This window comes from Scomber japonicus, chromosome 21 (genome assembly GCF_027409825.1).
Source record: "Scomber japonicus isolate fScoJap1 chromosome 21, fScoJap1.pri, whole genome shotgun sequence".
In the NCBI taxonomy this organism is placed as follows: Eukaryota; Metazoa; Chordata; class Actinopteri; order Scombriformes; family Scombridae; genus Scomber; species Scomber japonicus.
In genome coordinates this window covers 23,766,446-23,789,567 of record NC_070598.1, presented here as the reverse complement: position 1 = coordinate 23,789,567, position 23,122 = coordinate 23,766,446, and the positions used below count along the sequence as shown (strand labels likewise).

General features: G+C 39.2%; 1 protein-coding gene across 1 annotated transcript in view; it reads right to left on the bottom strand.

Annotated features, from left to right (window-relative positions):
* Positions 1-23,122, bottom strand: part of LOC128382244 (E3 ubiquitin-protein ligase HECW1) — a 67,072-nt gene that overhangs the window by 9,829 nt on the left and 34,121 nt on the right. The window contains exons 9-19 of the mRNA XM_053342235.1: positions 20,575-20,969; positions 19,942-20,535; positions 17,539-18,136; positions 12,816-12,908; positions 6,138-6,291; positions 5,027-5,133; positions 4,686-4,792; positions 3,297-3,482; positions 2,879-3,013; positions 2,395-2,497; positions 2,173-2,269 (exon numbers count right to left, since the gene is read on the bottom strand). Of these exons, the coding sequence (XP_053198210.1) occupies positions 2,173-2,269; positions 2,395-2,497; positions 2,879-3,013; positions 3,297-3,482; positions 4,686-4,792; positions 5,027-5,133; positions 6,138-6,291; positions 12,816-12,908; positions 17,539-18,136; positions 19,942-20,535; positions 20,575-20,969 (2,569 nt within the window). The remainder of the gene's footprint in view (positions 1-2,172; positions 2,270-2,394; positions 2,498-2,878; positions 3,014-3,296; positions 3,483-4,685; positions 4,793-5,026; positions 5,134-6,137; positions 6,292-12,815; positions 12,909-17,538; positions 18,137-19,941; positions 20,536-20,574; positions 20,970-23,122) is intronic.

Sequence of the window (23,122 nt, the reverse complement as noted above, 5' to 3'; positions counted from 1 at the left end):
GATAAAGTGATGCTGAGTTGTTTCTGGTGTCATTTTTAACAGCTTAGTCATAAATAGCTGCCCAGCAGATTCACAGTGTGTCTTAGTATCCTCAGGGATTCCACAGAACACTCTAATGGAGCAGCACTAGAGGTCCAGCAAAGTTTCTACACAGCTGCTTGTTCTTCCTTTCCAACAGCAGCCTCTTTATTCTCCACATTCTCAGACATCAAATCGTCAATTTGCATCTGACTTTATTCTAGGCTCGCTCTGAGCTTGCCCAATTCCTCTGTCATGACTTCAGATATGTTGAGCTCTGCAAGCCTTTTATCATTGGATTGCAGCAGAGTAGTTACTACATCTGCTGTTGGCTCACTCACATCACTGTCAGAATGTGCTCCTGTGCCTGGGGAGGCTCTGGAATCCTCACTGATATCCTTTACAATCTTTTCGTCTCTTTCACAAGTGTTCCCAGAGTTTGTATCTTTCTGGGACATGCTCCTGTTTGCTCTCTGATATAATCAATAAATCTCTTCAGCTCTTCAATAGACCTGCTGCAATCCAGATTGTTTGGTGAGAGTTCAATCAGGACCTCTCGGCAATTGGCGTCCACAACTCTTGAGAGTTTGGTAGTATCATCAAAAAACTCAAACTGTATATTTGATTATAACAATCCTTGAAAAATATTAAAGATATATTTAAAACAGTTGCAGGATTAGGAGCTCAAGTGTATGGGAGCCATCGTATCTTATCCAACCAGTGACAAGAGATTTTATGTACCTTAATCAACACAGTATTGAAATAATGATGATGATATATCCTGTACAATTACTGGTTCTACAGATGTAAACCTAAGTATAAGACTCTGCTACAGGAAGATCCACACAAGTCTAGTTTTGACCAGTGCAAGATAACACTAGATGTCAGTGTACAATCCTAAACAGTGTATCAGTTCAGCACAGATCCATCAGCCTCGAGGCAAACTAATACTCACTCCAATTAATGACAAATGCTCTTAAATGCATAATGCTGCACTTTTGCACATCTACACAACAGTTACCTTTTAAGTTATTTCTATTGTTATTTATTATGATTTTACCAGGTTCTTGATTGCACTTTATTTTAGAATAGTGCTGGGTTTTTAACTGCTGCTGCTTTATTGTCTTTTTAACTATAATTTTGTGTGTCTCAGCTATGTTTAGATATTTAATATTATATTCCTTTTGCACTCTAGTCCTGAGAAACACAATTTCATTCCACTGTATGTATTAAATAGATATGGTTGAACAGACAAATTGTCAGATGAATCACTTGTGTTATCTCTATGACATCATACTGAAATTCAGAGAAAAATACCATAACCATATCATAACAACATGTGTGCTACTGCATCATATGATAAATTAAAACAAATGCCAAGCTGGATAAAATCATGAAAAAATACTGCTGACTAAGACATATAAAATCATTAAAAATACTGTATTTATATTAGAAATTACATGTGAGACTATAAAGTGTATTACATGGATATTATAGAAATATTATTCAGGGGTTGACATGATAAACTAAATCAACTAATACTCACTTTTTCAGCACTTGATGATAATGATTTCATTTTTCATGCAGTGCATAATATTACAAACCTACTGCTTTTATGAAATATATGTATCATCAGTAACACATTTCACGGTGCATCATGTTATTTTTTTATGCACGAAGAAGTGACATTTCTTTAAAAAGCCATGAAATCAGATACTAAGTCATCTAATAGACATAACTATGCCTTTATTCTCCACTGATGAAGTGAGTGATTATGTGAGTCTAAGTCATAAAATGTATAGATACTCCACTGTAATAGTTATAGCATCATCATTTGACTATCTTATAAAATATTAAACGTTTTATATATGAAAAAAATATATAAAAAGTGCATGAAAAATGAAAAAGAACAAGAAGAGGATATTTGCCTGCCTAATAATATTTGTTTATGGCACTTTTTTAAATATCACTGAACACCTCCAACAAACACTAAATGCCACTGACTAGTGAAAAATAATGTATCTGTCTAAATCAGACCACAGAAACTAGCTGCATTAGCTTCACATGAATATGTTTTTGACAGGAACAAGGATTGTGAAGCAGAAGCCTTCTTTCCATACATAATGCAAGTTCAACCCTTATTATGAAATGTACCTGAGTGCATGGTTTCTGCTCAGGCTGGGCTGTCGCTCCTGCAACATGTCAAATATGTTTGGCTGTCGAAGGAACGCCACAATCTTATCATTGTAAGCTAAAGAGAGAGAAACAAAGATGAATATATTAGCACAGGTGAACATGTCAATTAGCATGACGCACAATCGCTGGTTAGTCAGTGTTGCCCACAGTAAATATTGATTAGTAATGGGATGTTATGACAGTTCCTACATGGAGCGTGATGCTGGCTTCGTATGGCAGCGACCAGGCTGTTTCCAGGTCTGGCCATCAGAGAAGCCCCGCGACTCCGAGACACATCAGAGGCCTGAGAGGAGACACACCAACATGACACACTGTTCACTAAGAAACTCACACTGTAAACTAACACAAGTGACAAAGGTTTTCTCATGACTTCATATCCCTCAGGTGACCTGGACATTGTCTTTTTTCACCTCTGATGACTCTACTATGTTTCCAGATATAATGTCAGTGTATAATGAGGAGACAGTATCTTGACACCTGACCATCCATCAGTACTTGTTAATACATCTGATGTGTACATTATCTCACATTCTAGTGTTGCTGCATGTTAGTAGTCAAACTGAAATCCTGCAAACTTCCTGCACTTAACATGTATTTCCGGTAGTAGAGATGTGAGATGAGTGTGTGTGTGTGTGTGTGTGTGTGTGTGTGTGTGTGTGTGTACCTCTCCAGCGCTGTAACTGCGCAGTCTCTGCAGGTGTTGTCTGTGGGCGAGGTGTCCAGGCAGACGACCGTTCTGCAGAGGGATGCGAGGGTCGATGAAGGTGGTGGCTCGACTGTTGTGGTCCACAAAGAAAGACTGGGAGGAGGAAAGAATCGATGCTAACATGTACTCCAAAATATAGATTTCAAAACGATCTCTAAAAGGAAAACGATAGAGGTTTGTATCTCAAATATCATATACAGTACAGTGCTTTGGAGTGTGTGTGTGTGTGTGCATATTATTCAGCTGCTTAAAATACAATCAAACAGCTGTTTTTTGTCCTTGGTTCATTTTGCTTGGCTAGTCTTTCCATGTATGAAGCACTGCTGACTATGAGGGAATCTGAGGGTCATTGTGCATGTGGAGGGTGTCCTCCTACCTTGCCCTGGGGGTCAGTCTTGATCTCCCAGCCCCGAGGCAGCTCCAGCTGAGTGTCTGCGAACTTGTTGAGGAAGACCACCAGGTCCCGGTTATGTTGGTAGCGCTCAAAGTTCCTGGCATCACGACGCACCTTCAGGATCATGTGTTTCACACAGCTGCTGCTGGTGAACATCCGGTACGCTGCCTGGAGACACAACAGCTGCTGCTTTACTTTTATATCTATACAAGTTAAAGTTCTGAGTCACATGCTGTTTATATTTTATTTTAGATGAGCATTTGTGAGTGTGTGTGTGTGTGTGTGTGTGTGTGTGTGTGTGTGTGTGTGTGTGTGTGTGTGTATGTGTGTGTGTGTACGTGTGTTTAGCTTTGCATTAAAAACTTCAGTTGATATTTTATCATAGTATTTATGCTGTCATATCATTGCATGAGTACATACTTTTTCTTCATTGGTCAGAGAATATGCACAGTAGTTTGGCACAACATTCATCACTGTTTTTATTTGTTAAACAACACTTAAGATTTATCTGGTGTAGTCATGAAGCAGGTCATCTTTCACTTTTGCCAGTGATGCTATCACACTGTACTGTAGCTGATATGGACATTTCACCATTTAAATGCAAAATACTATTACATGTATTTCATCAGTGTCTGTTTAATGATGTGGATTTGATTTGAACAAAATGTCTCATCAATGCAATACCATACAGCAGATATACTGACGTACTGCAAGGGTATCATTAGCACTGCTGGTGGATTTTTAAAAAAATAAATAATTTTTTTTGGACAATTTATTTTTTCATTTGTATTCTTTGATAGTAATAGTTGAGACACAAAGAGGAAATTAGAGATTTTGACTTAGATAAATAATAAAGCTGACTATATTTGCACTGCGGGTAATGAGCACTTTCAGTGATTTTCAATTATCTGAAAGCTGGAAGTACATCAGTTTCTTTCCTTCCTTCCAGGCAGCCACTGCATTCTCTTGAGTAACATAATGCATGTCCAATTGAAAGTTAATTGAAAAAAACAAAATAAAAGCAGCAATATGTTGACACATTTAGAGTGTAAGAACACAACAATTATCCTGTTTTATTAGAAATGTGTGGAAGTGACAAGGTAGACTTCCTGAAAGAGTGAGCTGTTATCACCATATGAATGTATTGAGATGTCAAAGATGTGATAAGATCACAGAGGAGACATACTGAGGGGACAGTGGGAAGCACCCAATAGAAGACTGCCTTGCTTTTGTGACTGTAGCCATTCAGAACAGACAGTAACAGTTTTGGCTCTAGCAGTGGTCAGATGAAACTTTGAAGTAGAAATCATATGATTTGACTCAGTGTGTTTCCTCACACAGGCTGTTGTCAGGTGTGAGTGTTCTACTTACATAGTTACTGTGCAACACGGTGAAGAATTCTGGGTGTGTGATGAACTTGACAGCAGGTGATTGGAGGAGATGGCTGATCTTCTGGTGATTGACAGGTGAGGAGGGGCCTGGAGACAGACAAGCATTAAATTACTTTGCATACTTACTTAAGGAGGTTGTAACGTAATAAACATACTCTCATAATTATATAGTTACAGTGTGTGAGAATACTACAGCTAGAAAAAATAGAACCACTACTCTAAACAAACATGAGCAAGGACACAATACAAAACACCTGCAGGAAGAATTCTATAATAAGGCAGAGAAGATACTTTAAATTGGGAGAAGGATCAGAGGTGTACCTGTTGGTGGAGCAGAATCAGTCTCTGTCTCTGTACTGTTGCTCCTCTCTAACCTCTGACTGCCACCCTCCTCCTCTGTGGCCATGGTCCTCTGGATGCTCTGGTACCTGCACAAACAAGCCGTCCTCTGAGCATGAAGGACCAAACCTGATGCCTTGTAAAATATTAGCTGCTTTTTCTATTTCTTTCATATTTTGAGGTCTTGCATAATGTATTCCATGTGAGCTTATATTTGAATATGCATTGTACGTCTCTGCATGCCATGTGTGTTACGTAAACAGAGGCTGATGGTTTGAGTTCCTTTAGCAGTCAGCAGATGTCAGTCTAACTCCACTATAGAAGCTGCATCAGCTTACAATACAGTACTGACTGAGACTATTCACTATTGCTTTTCTCACTTCAATCCTCACTGCCTGTTTCGCTTCCACATCATTGTTTAGTTGACAAAAACTAATGAAAGTCAGATGTTCAGGAGTTATTTGTTGTGTGATATATTTTAACATACAGTATACTGTATCTCTTAATGCTTAATATTGAGAAAAGGAACTCTGCAACACTCTGGTTAGCATGGTAATGCAAAATCAAAAATCAAATATACCTTCATAGGCTTAACATTTATTTATTTATTCATTCTATCAGTTATAAGTTGTAAACATTGAAGGTTTTACACATGGATAATTCCTGAAGGTTCTCAGAAAAATGGGGATTTGTACATCTACTTAAAATGATAGCATGGACAGTTTCAGTTTAGTTTAGATGTGATCAAATTTTGTATTTTTTTATTCATAGGCAAGTGAAAAAATACACTTTTTCACTTCTCCACTGAGCTAGATACGAACATAAAAAAGCCAGAGACAGGCTGTGCAGGAGATGATAAATAAAGAGCCAAATCAAATCTCAAATGAAATCCTCTCTATGTTGTAGCAGTGTTGGTACTGGTTGATAGTATTGGCACACACGCACGCACGCACGCACGCACGCACGCACGCACGCACGCACACACACACACACACACACACACACACACACACACACACACACACACACAGTTGTAATGCAAAGTGCCTGATTACAGTTGGAGTTCTCTCTCTCTCAGGATTCCCGCTCTCACCTCCTGTTGAGCTGCTCCATCTGTTGGGTGGATCCCGATCGAGGGATGCCATGGTTACACTTGCTGCCGTTGCTCGGCCTCTGCCAGGTCGTGGTCCGGTTAACATGGTCCACGTAGAAAACTCTCCCATGGCTGTCGATGCGTGCTTCCCAGTCTGTGGCAGTATGAAAAGGTGGGGAGGGGAATCAGTGACATTACTACATTACTACTGCATTGTAAAGAATGTGCCTGTCAATCATTACAGTCAGCTGGATGTGACATTCTCCCTAAAAAACTAATGGAATACTCTTCTGTGCACTCTTTGGAAAATAAATATGATTGTTAAACACACATTTTATCAGTTTCCAAATGTGAAGCTCCATTTCAAATGTACACATAATGAGACACATTTTATTATTTTTAATCCAATAAGAATACACTGTTAACCATGTATAAATTAAGATGCCATTTGCTTTATTATAATTCACTAAACAAGCTATTGACATTCATACAGGTAGCATTGTGTGGGTCAGTAATCTGTAGTTTAATAGATTAAACTGTGTTACTAAACGGGGCAAAAAAATCCTAGATTTCATAAATCACTTAATCCATATTTCAGAATCCTCCACTCAGAAATCTTTTTGCTTATTTTTATCCGTCATCCACTCACAGGAACTTTCTGCTTAAAAGAGAAACAGAAGTGGAGTAGGTTGGGTGTTTTCACACTGCAACGACTAATACTGTGCATAATGTCTGAAACTAAGTTGGTAGCTAATCCTTTCATGCATGGTGTGATGTTCGCCTTGGAGATCACCAAGACTTGTGGGTCTTTTCTGACAAGCTGATTGGTCGTCGGATCCAAGCCAAACTGATTGGAGAATTAGCTTATTTTTCCATCTTGTTAAAAACTAAAATCTGAAATAGAGTGCAGGAATACAGCAACTGCAAGTCAATGTGTGCATGACAAAGTGTGCAAAGTGACATGATCAATATGGAATCAATTCCAAATGTGTCAAAACAAGTGAATTCATCTACAATGAGAGGACTAAAAATTCATTAGGCTGCAAAAATCTCCTTATAAAGTTATTTTTGTCAATAATTAAGACCTTCAACCTACATGGACAGGCTTTTTGGCCACATCAGAGCAGTGGAGCAAGCTAGAAGCTTAACATGAACATATTTTCACCTTATATAGTTGCCAGGGCTTACTTAACTACAGACACACAGAGCAACATTAGCATTGAGAGGTAGTGTACAGTGGGTTTACCAGAGCCTCAGCTGTCAACGGCAGGAAACAAGGTTGATTAGAACAGTAAGACTGTAGAAAACCCAAAAACCAAAAGAGCTGAAGATACAAAATAATCAATAAGCTGTGGTAAACTGCAGTTCTCTGTCTCTTTCACCACCACCGACCACTTTCACATACACATGGTTGTTTATAATCCGGTGTCATTACAAACATATTGATTATAGCAGCAGCAAGTGAATATAGTGGCCTTTGTACAAGAGTGTGTTTAACCTGTTTGTTAACGGAAACATCAGTGTTAGAAAGAAGTGACGTTAGCACACCTCTGTAGCTCCTTCTCTCTGCTAGAGGCTAGAAGCTTGAAGCTACATTAGCTGCTAGAATAACACACCTGAATCTTTAGCTACAGTGAATTGAAGGGAATGAGGTTAGCAGACATCTGTAGCTCCTTCTCTCTGCTAGAGGCTAGCAGCTTCAAGCTACATTAGCTGCTAGAATAACACACCTGAGTCTGTGACTACACTGAATTGAAAGGAGTGAGGTTAGCAGACCTGTGTAGCTCCTTATCTCTGTTGGAGGCTGGCACCTTCAAGCTACATTAGCTGCTATTAGCATATCATACCTACATCTGTACAGTTAATTGAAATAAGTGAGAGTAGTAAACCTCTGTAGCTCCTTATCCCTGCTGGAAGCTAGCAGCTTCAAGCTACATTAGCTGCTAGAATAACACACATGAATCTGTAGCTACAGTACAATGAATTGAGAGGAGTAAGGTTAGCAGACCTCTGTAGCTCCTTATCTTAGCTGAAGGCTGAGGGCTGAAGGCTAGCAGCTCCAGGCTACATTAACTGCTACTGGCATAACACACCTGAATCTGTAGCTACAATGAATTGAATTAAAGTAGCTGTATGTAACAAATATATTCCAAGTAATCATAAAATGGCCCTAAATGTCACCAGACATTAAGGAATCATGTTCATTTCAAACACTGATATCACTGACAGTAGTAGTCCAGCCAGAATATTCACATTTGAAAAGTTCAGTTGCAGCCCTCAAGTCATGTTTATGTTGTCATTCTGTGTTTTGACCTGATACGCCACCCACCACCTAGCTACCAATCACCAAGTCAGTAGCGTTTCAGCATCCAGGTTGCCAGTTGCCACTGAGCTGCAGCTAGGAACACTGCAGATAATGTCTGATGTTACAAAACCAAAAAAAACTCATTATGACTCTCAAATACGTTGTGACAATTTGAGAAACAAAACCAGGGTATGTATAGGAGATGCCTTTGAAACAGGTTGGGATGTCTGACTGTGGGTCACTTCGCATTGTGTATGTTGCACTCGTCTCACGTGCGTGCAGGATCACGTCCAACAACTGGCAACCCGTGTAGACTCTGGCAGGGAGGGGGCAAAGAGTAACAGCTCTCTCCAGTGTTTTGAACGTGGGCCACAGTTCCATTTCTAAACGCTTGGTGTCAGAGTTACATACTTCAACTTTAAATTGGGGCTCCAGGTTTTGAGAAATAGTGATGATATCCTTTTTAACTGTCCGTCATGGGTCAGACAGTGTTATAAATCAGTGTCAGTCTTTTAAGCAAATAAACTACATTCAAGTATTTCCTATCATCTTTTTTCATATATTTTGAGTGTTATCCAGCAATGTTGTTTCAAGGCACAAACATTTATTACTAAAAAATTCTAAAAACTAACTGACTGCTATTAGACACAGATTGAAACTACTAGCACCAGTACAGGCAGAAATAACATAACTGTATTCTACATAACAGGATTAAGATTAGAACATTCTCCAACTAAAGATGTTTAGCTTATAATCAATAATTGATTTATTGAGGTTTCTATAGGTCAAAACTGTAAGCATTGTTCCCTTAATGATGACTGGAAACTTTGTAATTTGTGTTAATTTATGCCTGGCCTGGATGGTTTGCGGAGATTACATTTGTGTCATATCTACAGAGGGCAGAAACAGGCAGTTTTAAAGACCCTCACTGGAAACCTGTGGTTGTTGTTGTGGCTGACTGATGTGCCTCCATTATAATTCCGTTTGGCTCATAAATGGCCGCAGTGTGAATGTGCGAGACAAGGACTGTAACAGCTTTCCTCAGCTCTGACTAACTGCTGTAGGAGTAGGAGGAGGAAGATGAAGAGTGCCCCCTCAGGAAAGAAAAACCCTATGTTGGTTGTCACAACAGCTCTCTGCCCACACACACACGCGCACACACACACATACAAAAAAACAGCCTTGTAGTGCCAGTCCTGAGCATATTTTAGGAGTCAGTGTTCAGGCTACCTTGGATTGGATTTCTAGGTAGTTTGGGTCAGGTTTAAGGTGATGGTGTGATTTAATAATGACACTCACTTGTTCAGTTAGTGGCTATAGAAATGAGGCAGTGATTGAAGGGGACTTTATTCTCCTCCTCAAACACAAAGATCAGCTGAGTGTCACTAAATGTAAGTGTAATTCTGCACCTGTAAGTGTTATAAGTGGACCCAGTCCATGGCGTGAGAAGATTGAACATGCTCTGAATTGTGCAATAATGGAAACAAAGGTTGAATTGATGTATCAAATAAAAAATATTGAATTGCTTTCATTTTCTAATTATTGACTTTGATTTAACTGACACTGCCCCTGAATTGTGGGTAACGCATGGAACTGCTGTGCAGAATCATACATTAACACCTCTCACAACATATCCATAAAATATTCATATTTATCAGTTATGGTGAACTATAAGCTAAACAATATTTCTTATTTTTGACACAGCTGCTATTGTTGTAGTGTTCACTTGTTTCATCTTTTTTAAACAAAAGCCATCAGATTGTTTCAAGGCCTTGTTATTATTTAACATCACCTTTGACAATGTAGTACAGAACCCTCATTATCACTGCAAACACACACACACACACACACACACACACACACACACACTGCATCCGAAATCACATACTCAATATGTGTACTATAGTTCAACATACTTTTGTGTTAATAAGCAGTAGTATGCAATTTCTCAGACGCACTGAGGTGAAGTTTTCACGTCACTTCCTGAGAGCTTCCTTGTGTAACCATGGTAACCCGTTCCAACCATAAAGTCTGAACTAATTTAAAAAATATATCACACCTAGCAAAGTGGAACCTTACTGAAGTTACACCAGAGCTGCTTGGTTGTTGTCTGCCATTGTGTGTCATGTTACTGTTGTTGTCACTACTGCATTGCATTGTGAGATACTTATGCTGGCGTACTGTCCAGCACTTGCATACTGTAATACTGGAATTGGAATAGTATGCACTTCACTTACTACTGGTTTCATACCATGGTTTTAGGCATACTAAAAAATATTTTTAATGTAATAAATAGCATGTTAGTATGGACTTTCCAAAGCAGTGACAGAAAAACACTCTTTATTTGGAAGGTCCTGGCTCCAAAAGGAAACGATCATCAGCAGCAACTCTGGGCTTCAAAAAGCTCCAATGCAAACAAACAGATGATGTAACAGCTTAGTATGTCAGTCTGCTGCTGACCTTTCTTCACATTAGATATACTACCCCCACTGTTGAGCTTGAACTTCATTGCAGTGTACTATTAAAGGCACTGCAAACACAGTGTTTCCATTTATTCTGACTGATTAGACCCGTGCTCATGTTAAAGAACTGTGCTTACATGAAGTAAGCAATAATAATAGTTAATATGTTTTTTTCCCCATGCAAACACATGTATTACAACTCATTGGGGGTCAGGGTTGAAAATATACATGTGGGTTCATCTTACATGGCTATTAATGTATGAGGATGTATGCACAGGTTACACAGGATATCCATCATGCACACGCCAACACATGTCAACACAAAGCCCGACTGATACTGGATTTTAGGGACCAATACCAATACTATTATTAGGGGGCAAAAAAATTAAAATATCAATGTATTGGTGGATAATGTATGTATGTGATGTAATGTATGTGAGAAATATACCTAAACATACTTTTTTTTGCAATGATCCCTCAAATGTGGTTATTGACCACTTTTAATAAAGATATGTAATGGATATTGATATATTATGGTTATTATGGGTATTATGGTTTAACAATAAACTTCATTGCATAAAATGACATCAGTGCACTGAAACAGTAAACTAGGAATTTAATAATTATAATTAGCTATGAATAAAAAACACAGAACTAAACAAAGACTGACCATAGACCAAACTAGGCACACTTAACCAGAACAAAAAAAGACAAAAAACAAAACATACAAATATTAAACTTGAAGTAAGAAATATAAATAAAAATATAAATATCAAATATAAATAAAATTCTGCTTATATAACTTTAAAAAACTATAATATATAAAATATCACATATTGGACAGCATACTCACCGATATATATATATATACATATATATGTATATATATGTCAATATATATATACATATATATATATATATATATATATATATATAAAATAATATATATATATATATATATATAAAATAATATATATATATGTCAATATCGGCCGATAATTTCAGCTGACCGATATATCTGTCAGGTTCTAGCCAACCCATAACTAAAAGGTGCAGGAAACACAAAATCCTTTGATTTGTAGGTGTTGATGTGTTGGTGATGGTTAGCTCTTAGAAATGCCACCAATAACTGCTAATTTCTCCTATTTTGTTGCTTTACTTCAATTTGATGATGTTCAGGTTCTGGTCAGTTCATCACACAAAAGAAAAGTCCACACAGGGAACCCTCCTCTCACCTAGGTATCTCGTACGGTGTGTGACTGACAATTATGAGGCTGAGTGACAGTGGCTGAGTTTTTACTATAAAACTTCCATAAATTGTGAGAACTGGCAGTTTGTTGCTGACACTTTAAATTATACAACACTTTGTCTCATTAAATTAACAACTGCCTCAAATACTCACATTATATACAGAGCTTGTTTTGTCATTCATGAAGTTGTTGTAGCAATTTTTTGTATAAGATGCATGAGCTGCTTTCAGTCCTCCAGTCTGATCTGACACTATATCAGGACAAACACACTCTACATTTTGTGTGTTGTCAGGTTGAATGTGACTACGCTTTGGTTCAGGTCTGTGTTCTGTGTTTGCATAAGAAGAACGACGGAAAAAAGTTGAAGACCCCCCTCTGTTGCAGCACAAACCCAAGCAAGCAGCACAGAGCAGTGTAAAGCTGTACGTGTAAACATAAAGGAGTTATGCATGAAGGGAGGGAGAGGATGAAATGATGTCTGCAAACACAGAGGTAGTGGAATATGTTTGACGAGCAAACATACACAGCAACATGCACATGAATGAAACATGCACACACACACACACACACACACACACACACACACACACACAGGGACTGCCACACTCACAGCAAACCAAGGTGTGACTCCAGAGTAAGACTGGGAGGTGCTGGTTCTTACTTGGAGGTAAGGCTTGGTCAGTGGCTGCAGGAAAATGGTTTAGGTCATGGCTGGGTCGAAGGACTGGAAGATGGCCAACAGGAGGGGAGGAGCCTGGGCCTACAGGACATCAGAGAGACAGTTGGGTGGTGAGTTACCATGACACTGGGGGACACTATACCACTGGTGGAATCCCCCAGACACTGGCAAGTGGGTGGTAGTGTGTTCTTTATGTAGTGAGGTAGACAGTGGGGTGTGGAGGAGGATGGTAGTGTGATGTAGTGCATCCAGTTTTATTACAGGGGAGTTTATGGTCTGCATTTATGTTTTTAACTGTAGTCACAATCTAGAACTAACATTATAACAGTATTCATTAGTCTTTTTGGTCTCAGCAAACAAGCTGTAAACACAAAATTGATATATTATCATTATAATATTCATGGCTAATGTGTTAGCAAACTGCTGCCTGTTCACACCACATTAGCATTGATTTAGAGCTGTGTATATGTCTGTGTCGACCTGATTAATGTAAGTCCGATGTTAAATCTTTTTAACATTGGATCATATCTGGCTCTTTAGCTGCTAAATGCTCCACTATGTTCACCAGCTGGTCACTAACTGTGTGTGTGTGTGTGTGTTCTGTTTGCTGCTGGGCAGGTAGTGAACTGTGGGTTGATCAGAGCTATTGAGCAGAAAACATCTGCCTGCTGCTGCTGCTGCTGCTGCTGGACATGAGGTTGACAAGAGCATCAAGACCAAACGGAGCAGCTGAAAGACACTAAAATGCTCTGTAGAGCTGCAGAGTGAGTGATAATTCAATTGCATTTCATTTATTTCATTGCGGGAAAAACAGCAGAGCAATGCAAAACATGACCAGCTGTTAACCTGACACAGTTTGGAAACTCTTTTCTAGCAGGTTTCCTACTGTCAGAGAGAATATAATCAGTAGAAAATATAAAAGATTCACCAACATATTATTCATATGTGTGTGTATATATATATATATTTATATGACTTGTAAAACTATGCCTATTTTTAAAGAGTGAATTCTCAATAAAACAATACAGCATTTAGCAAAACAAAGGAAGTTGAACCATTAGTATTATCGTTTTGTTTCAGAAGAAGGAAATATGTAAATGTTTAAATTATAAGAAGAGGGAAGAATATCTAATGTGATGATGAAATTTCATTCCAAATGTTAGTGTATGTAGAGAAAAATATTAAAAGGAGGCATGTGGCTCAGTAATAACATAGAAGTTATGTCTTGGTAAAATAGAACAAAGTAAAGAGGAGAGAAGGTGATTGGTACAAATTAATACCTATACGTACTGTAGAATTATGAAGGAGAAAGTTCTCTATGGATCATCAACAAGCAATTTATTCCACATTTGACCCTTCTTTAATATATTAGATATTAATAAATGCAGCTTTAACAAACATTCCAATTGAACATAAACCATGGTTTTACCAGAAATGACTAAATCAGCATAATGTCTTGTGATAGGGTTGGAAATCAGAATCAATCAGTCTACATGTGACACTATACTCAACTGGTTCTATAAGCTGTACTCTTAATAGGCCCTGGCAGTTTGTATAGAGTTAGCCTCTGATGGAGTTTCCATTTGCTATTAAAATGCAATTTGTGTCAGAGCGTGTGTTCCAGATGGAGCAGAATGTGTGTGAGAATGTGTGTCAATGCAAAGTGGAACTGGAATATATAAACACGCAACATGCTTATAGATGAGAATGTGATCAGATCAGCTGCACTCAGCCTGGTGGCATGTAATCCATATACAATGCTGTAACGTTAATGAGGAGGCTTTTCTCTCTCAGGAACATTACCACCATCATCAAGGCGGCTGAGAAAAGTCTTTAACGTGAGATTCATCATTGCAAACAGCAGAAACATCAGCGTCATCACAGCATGAAGTCAAGTCACAATGCATAGAAACAACATCAGTGTGAGTAATGCTCTCAGTCCTACACTATGTGCCTCAAATCAGCTGGAATATACTCCAACCTGAACCTCATCATGTTCATTTCTCACTTGATAATGACTGCAAAATGTTTACTGACTCCAGCATAAAGCTTTAAATCCCTCCTGTCCAAGCGAACACCCACAAGGCTACAACACACACTTCCACCAACAGTTTACTCCTAAAATAACACTGACTCTGCGCTTACCACAGCTTACTCACTCACTTCCTCCTTTATTCTGCTCACTCGCTGCTCTTCTACCATGTTTACATCCTGCCAGAGGAGGCGGAAGAGCGAAAGAAACGTCTCCTCTGAACATTTTTTAATGGACAACAACAAATTTGCATGACAGCAGCTACAGCGGTTTGAATCAGTGTGAATGCAGGATGACATTTTTAACTCAATCAGCTCTTGAAGATAATAAAGAACAGGCTCAAGTTTGACATGCTACATCTATTATAAATCATATATAAAGTGTTTCTCATAAATATGCATTGAATCACATCCATAATATCAGAGTATTAACAGCAGAGACTGAACCAGATATGATATTTTTAAATAAAACCCAGAAGCTAAACTTGGCTCTTCTATGTGTGGACATACTGGGAGTAAGCATGAAATTCTATTCTCAAAATTTAAGAAATAATAAATAAAACATTGAAGTGGTGCATGTGGCAGTGTGTGGATGAGGAACAGGAAGGGGAAAAAAAGAGACAAGTGTTTTGAAAAAGAACAAACCTGGCAGGGAATCTGGCGGAGCGCCGATTGCATTTCAGAGGAGGGAATTTCATTTTGTTTCTGCAACACTGACGGTGTGTGAATGTGACCTACTTTCCTATCACAGTGTAAAACAGTCATTATGTTAAATGTACAAATACAGTGTGTAAAATATGATGATGTATCCAGTAAAACCAGGCCAGTCAAACACACTCATTGCACTGCAGGTTATATACAGAAGCTAGAACTAAAGGAGTCTTGACTTTACTTATAAACCTTACTGCTATTCCATTATTAACTCAGTGTTTAAATTGAATCAACTTAAAATAATTCAATATACATGTATTCAACATTTCAGGCTTCATCTACAGCTTATGTTAAATATGAATGTTTTTTTCAGGCATTAGTCTCATTCATGTGAACATGGGGGATCCTCACTACAGTACTAACGTTTCTGATCAATATCATCAGATTATTTATCATGTTGAAAAAGGAATTCTGTTTCCTTTTTTACACAATGTGACTTCCCTCAGACTCTGTAAATGAACAGGATGTTAGGATGTGACCGTGGTTTACTGTGTATTCTCTAATAAAAGTAGGCAGAGTTTCCAAAAAAGTAGCAACAATTAAAGCGAGGGTGGATAAATGCTTTATAATGTACAGTACCAGTCAAAAGTATGGAGTAGCACCTGTGAGCAGATGCTGCTGTATAAAAATACAATGAATAACAATCTACAGTAGCAAGACATAGTTGCAATAATAGAAAATATGTCTTCATAGGAAAAGCTGTATTGGATGAAAAATTATAACTATATTATAGTGTGTTATTACCTGTCTATATGCTTATAGGGGATTTAAAGTTAAGTTTTATCAGTGTTGAATTTCTTTTAAGAGGATAGGCAAATATGGCAGGAGTGGAATTTACCTTAATCCATGGAATAAAAGAAACTTGAAATGAAGGATTTTCTCTTGAGATAAATAAATGCGCCCCTATTTCAGAGTTTACGGTAATTCTACTTGCATACATGCTGTTTGTGTTTTGCTGGATAGTCATGCTGCAAGGAGTTGAATCTTGAAAAAAAATTCAAATTCAGGGAGACTAATGGACTGATGATTACACAGATTACACACACACACACACACACACACACACACACACATAGCACTCATTCCCTCTGACTCTCTTAACTGTGCCTTCTCTCTTTACCTTCTGTTCATATTCAGTCACATTTTCGTTCTCCTTCCTCTCCCTGCAGCTGTCCCTCACAGCCTCCCAGCAGACTTTGACACTTATTCATGAGCTGCATATTAAAAACTGATGCCATATTCATGTAACGAAGTGAGAAGCAGATGTGAAGACTGAGAAACTAAAAATCTATTCTGTTCACTTCTATTCTATTATACTGGGATCTTGTTTTAAAACAACTGCAGTGAGTTTAAAGACAGTGTAAAGTGAATTCAGACATTTTCTTCTACACACATTAAATAGATCATAAATGTATTTCTAAAAATGGTGTAAAAAGTATTTCAACCATTTAGATTTGAATTGTGGAGCTAGGCTTCACAAACTCTGTCAATATTTCTGTGTTAACGCAGTGGTGATTAGCATAAACCCGCCCATGCTGCTGTCGAGGTATACTACTACTACTACTACTACTACAGTCTACAGTTAGCCAGTTAGCTGAGTTAGCTGCCGAGCTAGCCGCCGAGTTAGCAGCCGAGTTAGCCGCCGAGCTAGCAGCTGAGTTAGCAGCAGAAAGCTCTCAGACGTAGTGTCCATGTTTCTGGTAGAGGTGGTGGCTTTGATTGACAGGTGACACTTGGTAGGGGGCGGGGATTTAGCGAACTTGGCGGGCACTCCCACAGTGTTTAGGGGCAGAGAAAGTGGCTGCTTTTTACACAACTTGGAATCCTAATTTCATATATATGGCGATTTTTTTAATCAACACACTTTTCTGTGGTATGTCAAACTCAGAAAACATATTTATTCTTACTTTACACTGACTTTAAATGAAGAAAGGACTAATAGGAAAGTGGTATTTTATCTCACCAGTGCTGTTCCTGTCACTGGGCCCTGCCACAGCTGGTTCCCCCTGCTCTCCTCTCCTGGCCTCCTTCCACCTCCCCGCTCTCCTCTCTCCTCCTGACCCGCCCCCCTCCTGGCCTTCGGGGCTCTGGCCTGGGTCAGGCATGGACTCGAAGGCGCTCTCCTCGTCTTCGTCTTCGTCCTGCGAGGAGAACACGGTGCTGCCAGAGAGCCGGTTGCTGTCCACGGATGAGAGGCGGGTGTGGCTGCAGAAGCGACCCCTCCCCTCGTAGCCTGAGTTGCTGTAGCAGGAGGTGCTGTAACAGGAAGTGCTGTAGCAGGAGGTGCTGTAGCAGGAAGTGTCGCAGAACTCACACTCATTTTCGCCGTGCGGTCTGTGGCTGCTCCGTCCGACTCTAGTTCCTCCTCCTCCTCCTCCGTTACTGGAATCCCCTTCCTCGCCCTCCAGGCAGGAGGGGGAGAACCTCCTGACTGCTGGATGTCCTCCACCTCCTCCTCCTCCTCCCTCACCTTCCAGGAGCTGGTTCAGCTCAGAGAGGCGTTCGATGGAGAGGCTGCGAGGAAGAGAGCGACGACAGCAAGGACCCGGACACTCTGGGACCTGCAGAGAAAACACAAAGATTTAAAGGAGCAATACGTAAAGTTTCTCATATGAGACATTTTTGGTTTTTAGCAAACTTTTACTGGAGGAGAACATTCCAAATTTGAGAACGACAGAGTGTGATAGGCTGATATACCAAGATTCCAATCAATAATAGGCCAAAATGTGGTGTTTCTAAAGGCTGCTTTACTTTAAAACAAATCTAATGTACATCAAATATTGTTACTGTCACATCCACAGGTTCTCATTCGTCATGTAGATTTATTTCCAAGCTTCAAGGAAGGAGTTCTTACTAATAACTGGTGTTCAGAAGGCAGACAAAGTTAGAGATGGAAATGTATGAGTGTTTTGTTGAGACCATGATGGACAGTGAATGATGACCCTCATACATGTAAGTAAGACCAGGATCGGTATCGATTCATGTTGTTGGCAATCGCTGTGTTAACACTTACCAGACCCCAAAGTGATGCCATTAAACTGTCTACAACATCTACATATTCAACTTTTTATGTGATGCATTTATTTAAGCTTTATGTTTGACATTAAAAATGTATTCATTAAATAACCTCTGCTCATTCTGAGGTATTTCCTTTCTCTAGTGCTCAAAAATCTATTATATCCTTCTGTTATTTCCTTGTTAATAGGTTCAGTTGTCAGTGACGGAAAGTAACTAAGTACATTTACTCAAGTACTGTACTAAAGTACAGTTTCGAGGTACTTGTACTTTACTGTAGTATTTCCATGTGATGCTACTTTCTACGTCTCAGAGGGAAATATTGTACTTTCTACTCTACTACATTTATTTATTTATTTCTCCACAAACACATTTGTGTATCACAACTTAGTTTTTTTTTCTTTCCTCTCCCATTAATCATCTCACCAGCCCTCACATTTATCTGCTGACCCTTTGGAGGGGCCCCACCCCCAGGTTGAGAACCACTGGACTAAACTAGCTAACTGTATACAAAGTAGTGTAAACTAGCTAACTGTATATAAAGTAGTGTAAACTAGCTAACTGTATATAAAGTAGTATAAACTAGCTAACTGTATATAAAGTAGTATAAACTAGCTAACTGTATATAAAGTAGTATAAACTAGCTAACTGTATATAAAGTAGTGTAAACTAGCTAACTGTATATAAAGTAGTGTAAACTAGCTAACTGTATATAAAGTAGTGTAAACTAGCTAACTGTATATAAAGTAGTATAAACTAGCTAACTGTATATAAAGTAGTGTAAACTAGCTCCACCTCCAGCAGCTACAACAGTAACATGCTGCTCTAACACTGATGCTTCACTATTAATAATCTAATGATGTCATATATAATAATATATCACTACTTTTACTGTAATACTGCATACTACATCACTCATAATACTGCAGTACTTTTACTGTAATACTGCATACTACATCACTAATAATACTGCAGTATTTTTACTGTAATACTGCATACTACATCACTAATAATACTGCAGTACTTTTACTGTAATACTGCATACTACATCACTAATAATACTGCAGTATTTTTACTGTAATACTGCATACTACATCACTCATAATACTGCAGTACTTTTACTGTAATACTGCATACTGCATCACTCATAATACTGCAGTACTTTTACTGTAGAAGTTGCCGTGGTAACTGAGCTTGAACTATGCTGAGGACTTTTACTTGTAATTAAGCATTTTTACATTATTGGTAGTTGATGTGGATACATTCTATTATGAAAATGGGAATCTGATGGTGTCAGTTACAGGCATCACTGTAGTTTTGGGTATTTCATGTGTATGTATTTACTTCCTACCTGAGAGGGAGACTGGGTTGTATCCTCCTCATCCTCCTCCTCTTGCCCTTCTTCCTCTCCATCCTTGGAGATTTTAAGCGTTGGTGACGTGGAGGTGTTGTCTTGAGTAGTGCTCGTATTCTCTCCCTCCCCAGGCTCCTCCTCCTGGCTGGGAGCTCTCTGCTGGGCCGAGGGGAGGCTGTGGAGGAGGTGGTGAATCCGGATGTAATGGGATCTCGGCGTTTCCGGCTCTCCGCAGGCCGATGCGATCACCGTTTCCAGCTCTGACACGGGCAGGGAGCAGGGGCGGTTCTTACGCCGCGAGGGCCCGTGGGAGTTGTAGTTTGTGAACAGGGATTGGCAAGCGCATGGGCCGGAGTTTCTTTCCTCTCCTCCGTCTGTCACTTCCTGCGGGGCCCCTCCTGCTGGTTCTATAGGGGCCTCTTGGGAGGTGGTGCCTCCCTCTGCTGGAGCCTCAGCAGCAGGAGCCTCATCGTTTGTAGCCTCTGCTGCTGAGTCTGGCTTTGGCTCACTTTCCTCCCCATCCTCCTTTTCTTCTCCTCCTTCCTCCTCCTCTACACCCTCTTCTCTCTGCTCCACCTGCTCTTCCTCCACCTGCTGCCTCTCCTCCCCTCCTCCCTCTTCTACCCCAGCTCCAGCGCTCTCCTCCTGCTGTTCAGCTGCACCCTCATCCTCCTCCTCCTCCTCTTCCTCCTGCTGCTGCTGCTCCACCTGGGGCTCAGCAGACTGTGGCTCCTCCCTCACTGTGCTCTCCTCCTCCAGGGTAGCTTGCTCCACCTCCGTCGCCGCCTCAGCCTCCTCCTCCACAACGGGTTGGATCTCCTCCTCGTCGCGGGCTGAGGTTTCGGCCATGGGAGCCGGCAGCGCGGACGTTTCAGGGTCGGGAGGAGCGTCTGGAGCATCCAGAGGGAGATCAGGCATGTCAGGTCCAACACTCACAGTGTCATCATCAGCAGCATGGTTCACATCTGCTGCGTTCTCTGCTTCAGGACAGGCTGCTTCTATGACCAGTGACACCTCCTCATCATCTGAGGAAACAACAATGTTCTTAATGAAGGACAACTCTACTCAAAGTTTTTTTCTTATTCTATTTTATTAACTGATAGTTTTCCACCTTTTATTTCTGCTTTTACTTCATCACATTTCCTCTCAGTTGTCTTCTTCTAATCTATATTTTCCTTTTTTTACCCCTCCTCAGATTTTTGCTTTTACCCACTTACTTTATTTTATAGTGACTTTGTTTTATTATTTCTTTATTTCATTTCATTATTTTTTTATTAGTTTTGATAACTTTTCCTCACTTCCTGTTTTTATTGAGTCTTTTCTTGTTGTTTGTTTCTTTGTTTTTCTTATGTAAAGCACATTGTGTTACATTACCATGTATGAAAAGTGCTATACAAATTAGAGCCCAACCCATCATCAGCTGATAACCTATCACAGATATGTTGGTATGTGTGAATATGTATGTCTAATACAGTATCTCACAAAAGTGAGTACACCCCTCACCTTTGTGAGATACTGTATGTATCTCACAAAAGAAAAAAGAAAAAAGTTATATGTGTTATACCACACATGTTTCACGCCCTGCACTTTCTGCATGCTCCAACTCTATTTTTGTCCTTCTCTGGGGTGTTTAGTGAAGTGTAAGCTGTTTAAATCACACAAATCCTTCTGTTTATATGTTCTGAAAGTATTAACAGTAGCTGTATTGATTGTTGAAGGCCGCCTGAAGCTCGCCTGTTTCACTACGGGCAGTTCCTCTGTGCCTGGTGGGGAAATAAAATCAATAAATCAATGGCTACAAACAAGTGTGTGGAGTGTGAGTGAAAACTGGGGGAAACCTTGTAAGTGGACGTGAACCTTGAGTGAAGATTTATCAGTCAAACTATTGACTTCATGATTGATAACAGACTTTCATGCTCAAATAAAAACCGTTTGTTTGAAACGGCATCAACCTGAATGAGCAGCAGAAGATATGAGTCCATTAAATATGCGTCTGATACATCCAAATAATCTACTTCAAGTCATGTGACCCACAGTTTGAACAGCTGTCCATCAGGCAGACTTTACAGGACAATAAGAAGGTTAAAAAACATTTCTTATGTAAAAGCCATAACTGTTCTAAATGCCCCGAAAACCTGATTATGTAAAATTTGTTGACTTTGTTGTTTTATATTAAGGGAAATTGTGCAATAATGATGGCAGCATGTGGAATGTCTTGTTTTTGTATATTATGTGTTTCACCTTCCTTTTAGTTTTAGTACTAAGTTTTTTATTTTTTATAGTTATACTATCTTTTATAAGCACTTTCTTTTAACTGACCCACCATGTGGGTCGCTTTCAATTTCATTGTACATGTACAATGACAATAAAAACTATTCTATTGTATTCTATCCTATTCTATTCACTATCAAGTTAATTAGCTTCAAGTATTGATGTTATTTAATTGATGTGAAGCGATTAGCTGTTTAACCAGCGCAATACACACACCACCACCACCATGTGAATCCAGCCCAACTCTTATCCTCTTTACATTACATCATTATACTGAACAAGGCCATTACTTACATAACATTCAATACATCTTCTAGAATTACATTGCTAATAAAAATGTATTCATTCCCATTTATTTCATGTTTCATTGTTTTAAGTAGATTTAATATGGCACAGCTCAACAGAAAAAGTGAAATCAGATCTATATATAAATATTTATGTTTATAAAATAGAAGACACCTCTCCATGTCAGTATTCAGTAGATGCACCTCTGCCAGCACTTATAGCATTAAGTGTGTAAATAAGACTATAATCAGCTTTGCACATCTAGACAATTTCCCTCATTCTTCTTCATAAAACTGCTCCACCTGTCAGGTTACATGGAGATTATGAGCAAATTCTAGACTCTGGCTGAGCCACTTCAGGACATTAGTATTATTGTTTTGAAGCCATGGCGTTAAGCTTGGCCTAATCACTGTCTTACTGGAAAACAAATGTCCCAAGTTGTTTCTCTCAGACTGTATCAGGTTCATTTTTTCCCCTCACAAACCCTCCAGAGCTGCAGAGAAGCTTCATGCCGTGCTTCATGTTGTGTACACTATGTTTATGATTATGTGCAATATAACATGGTGTCTAGTCACTCTCCCATATAAAACTACAAAGTGATGAAGCAATTATTGTTGCATCA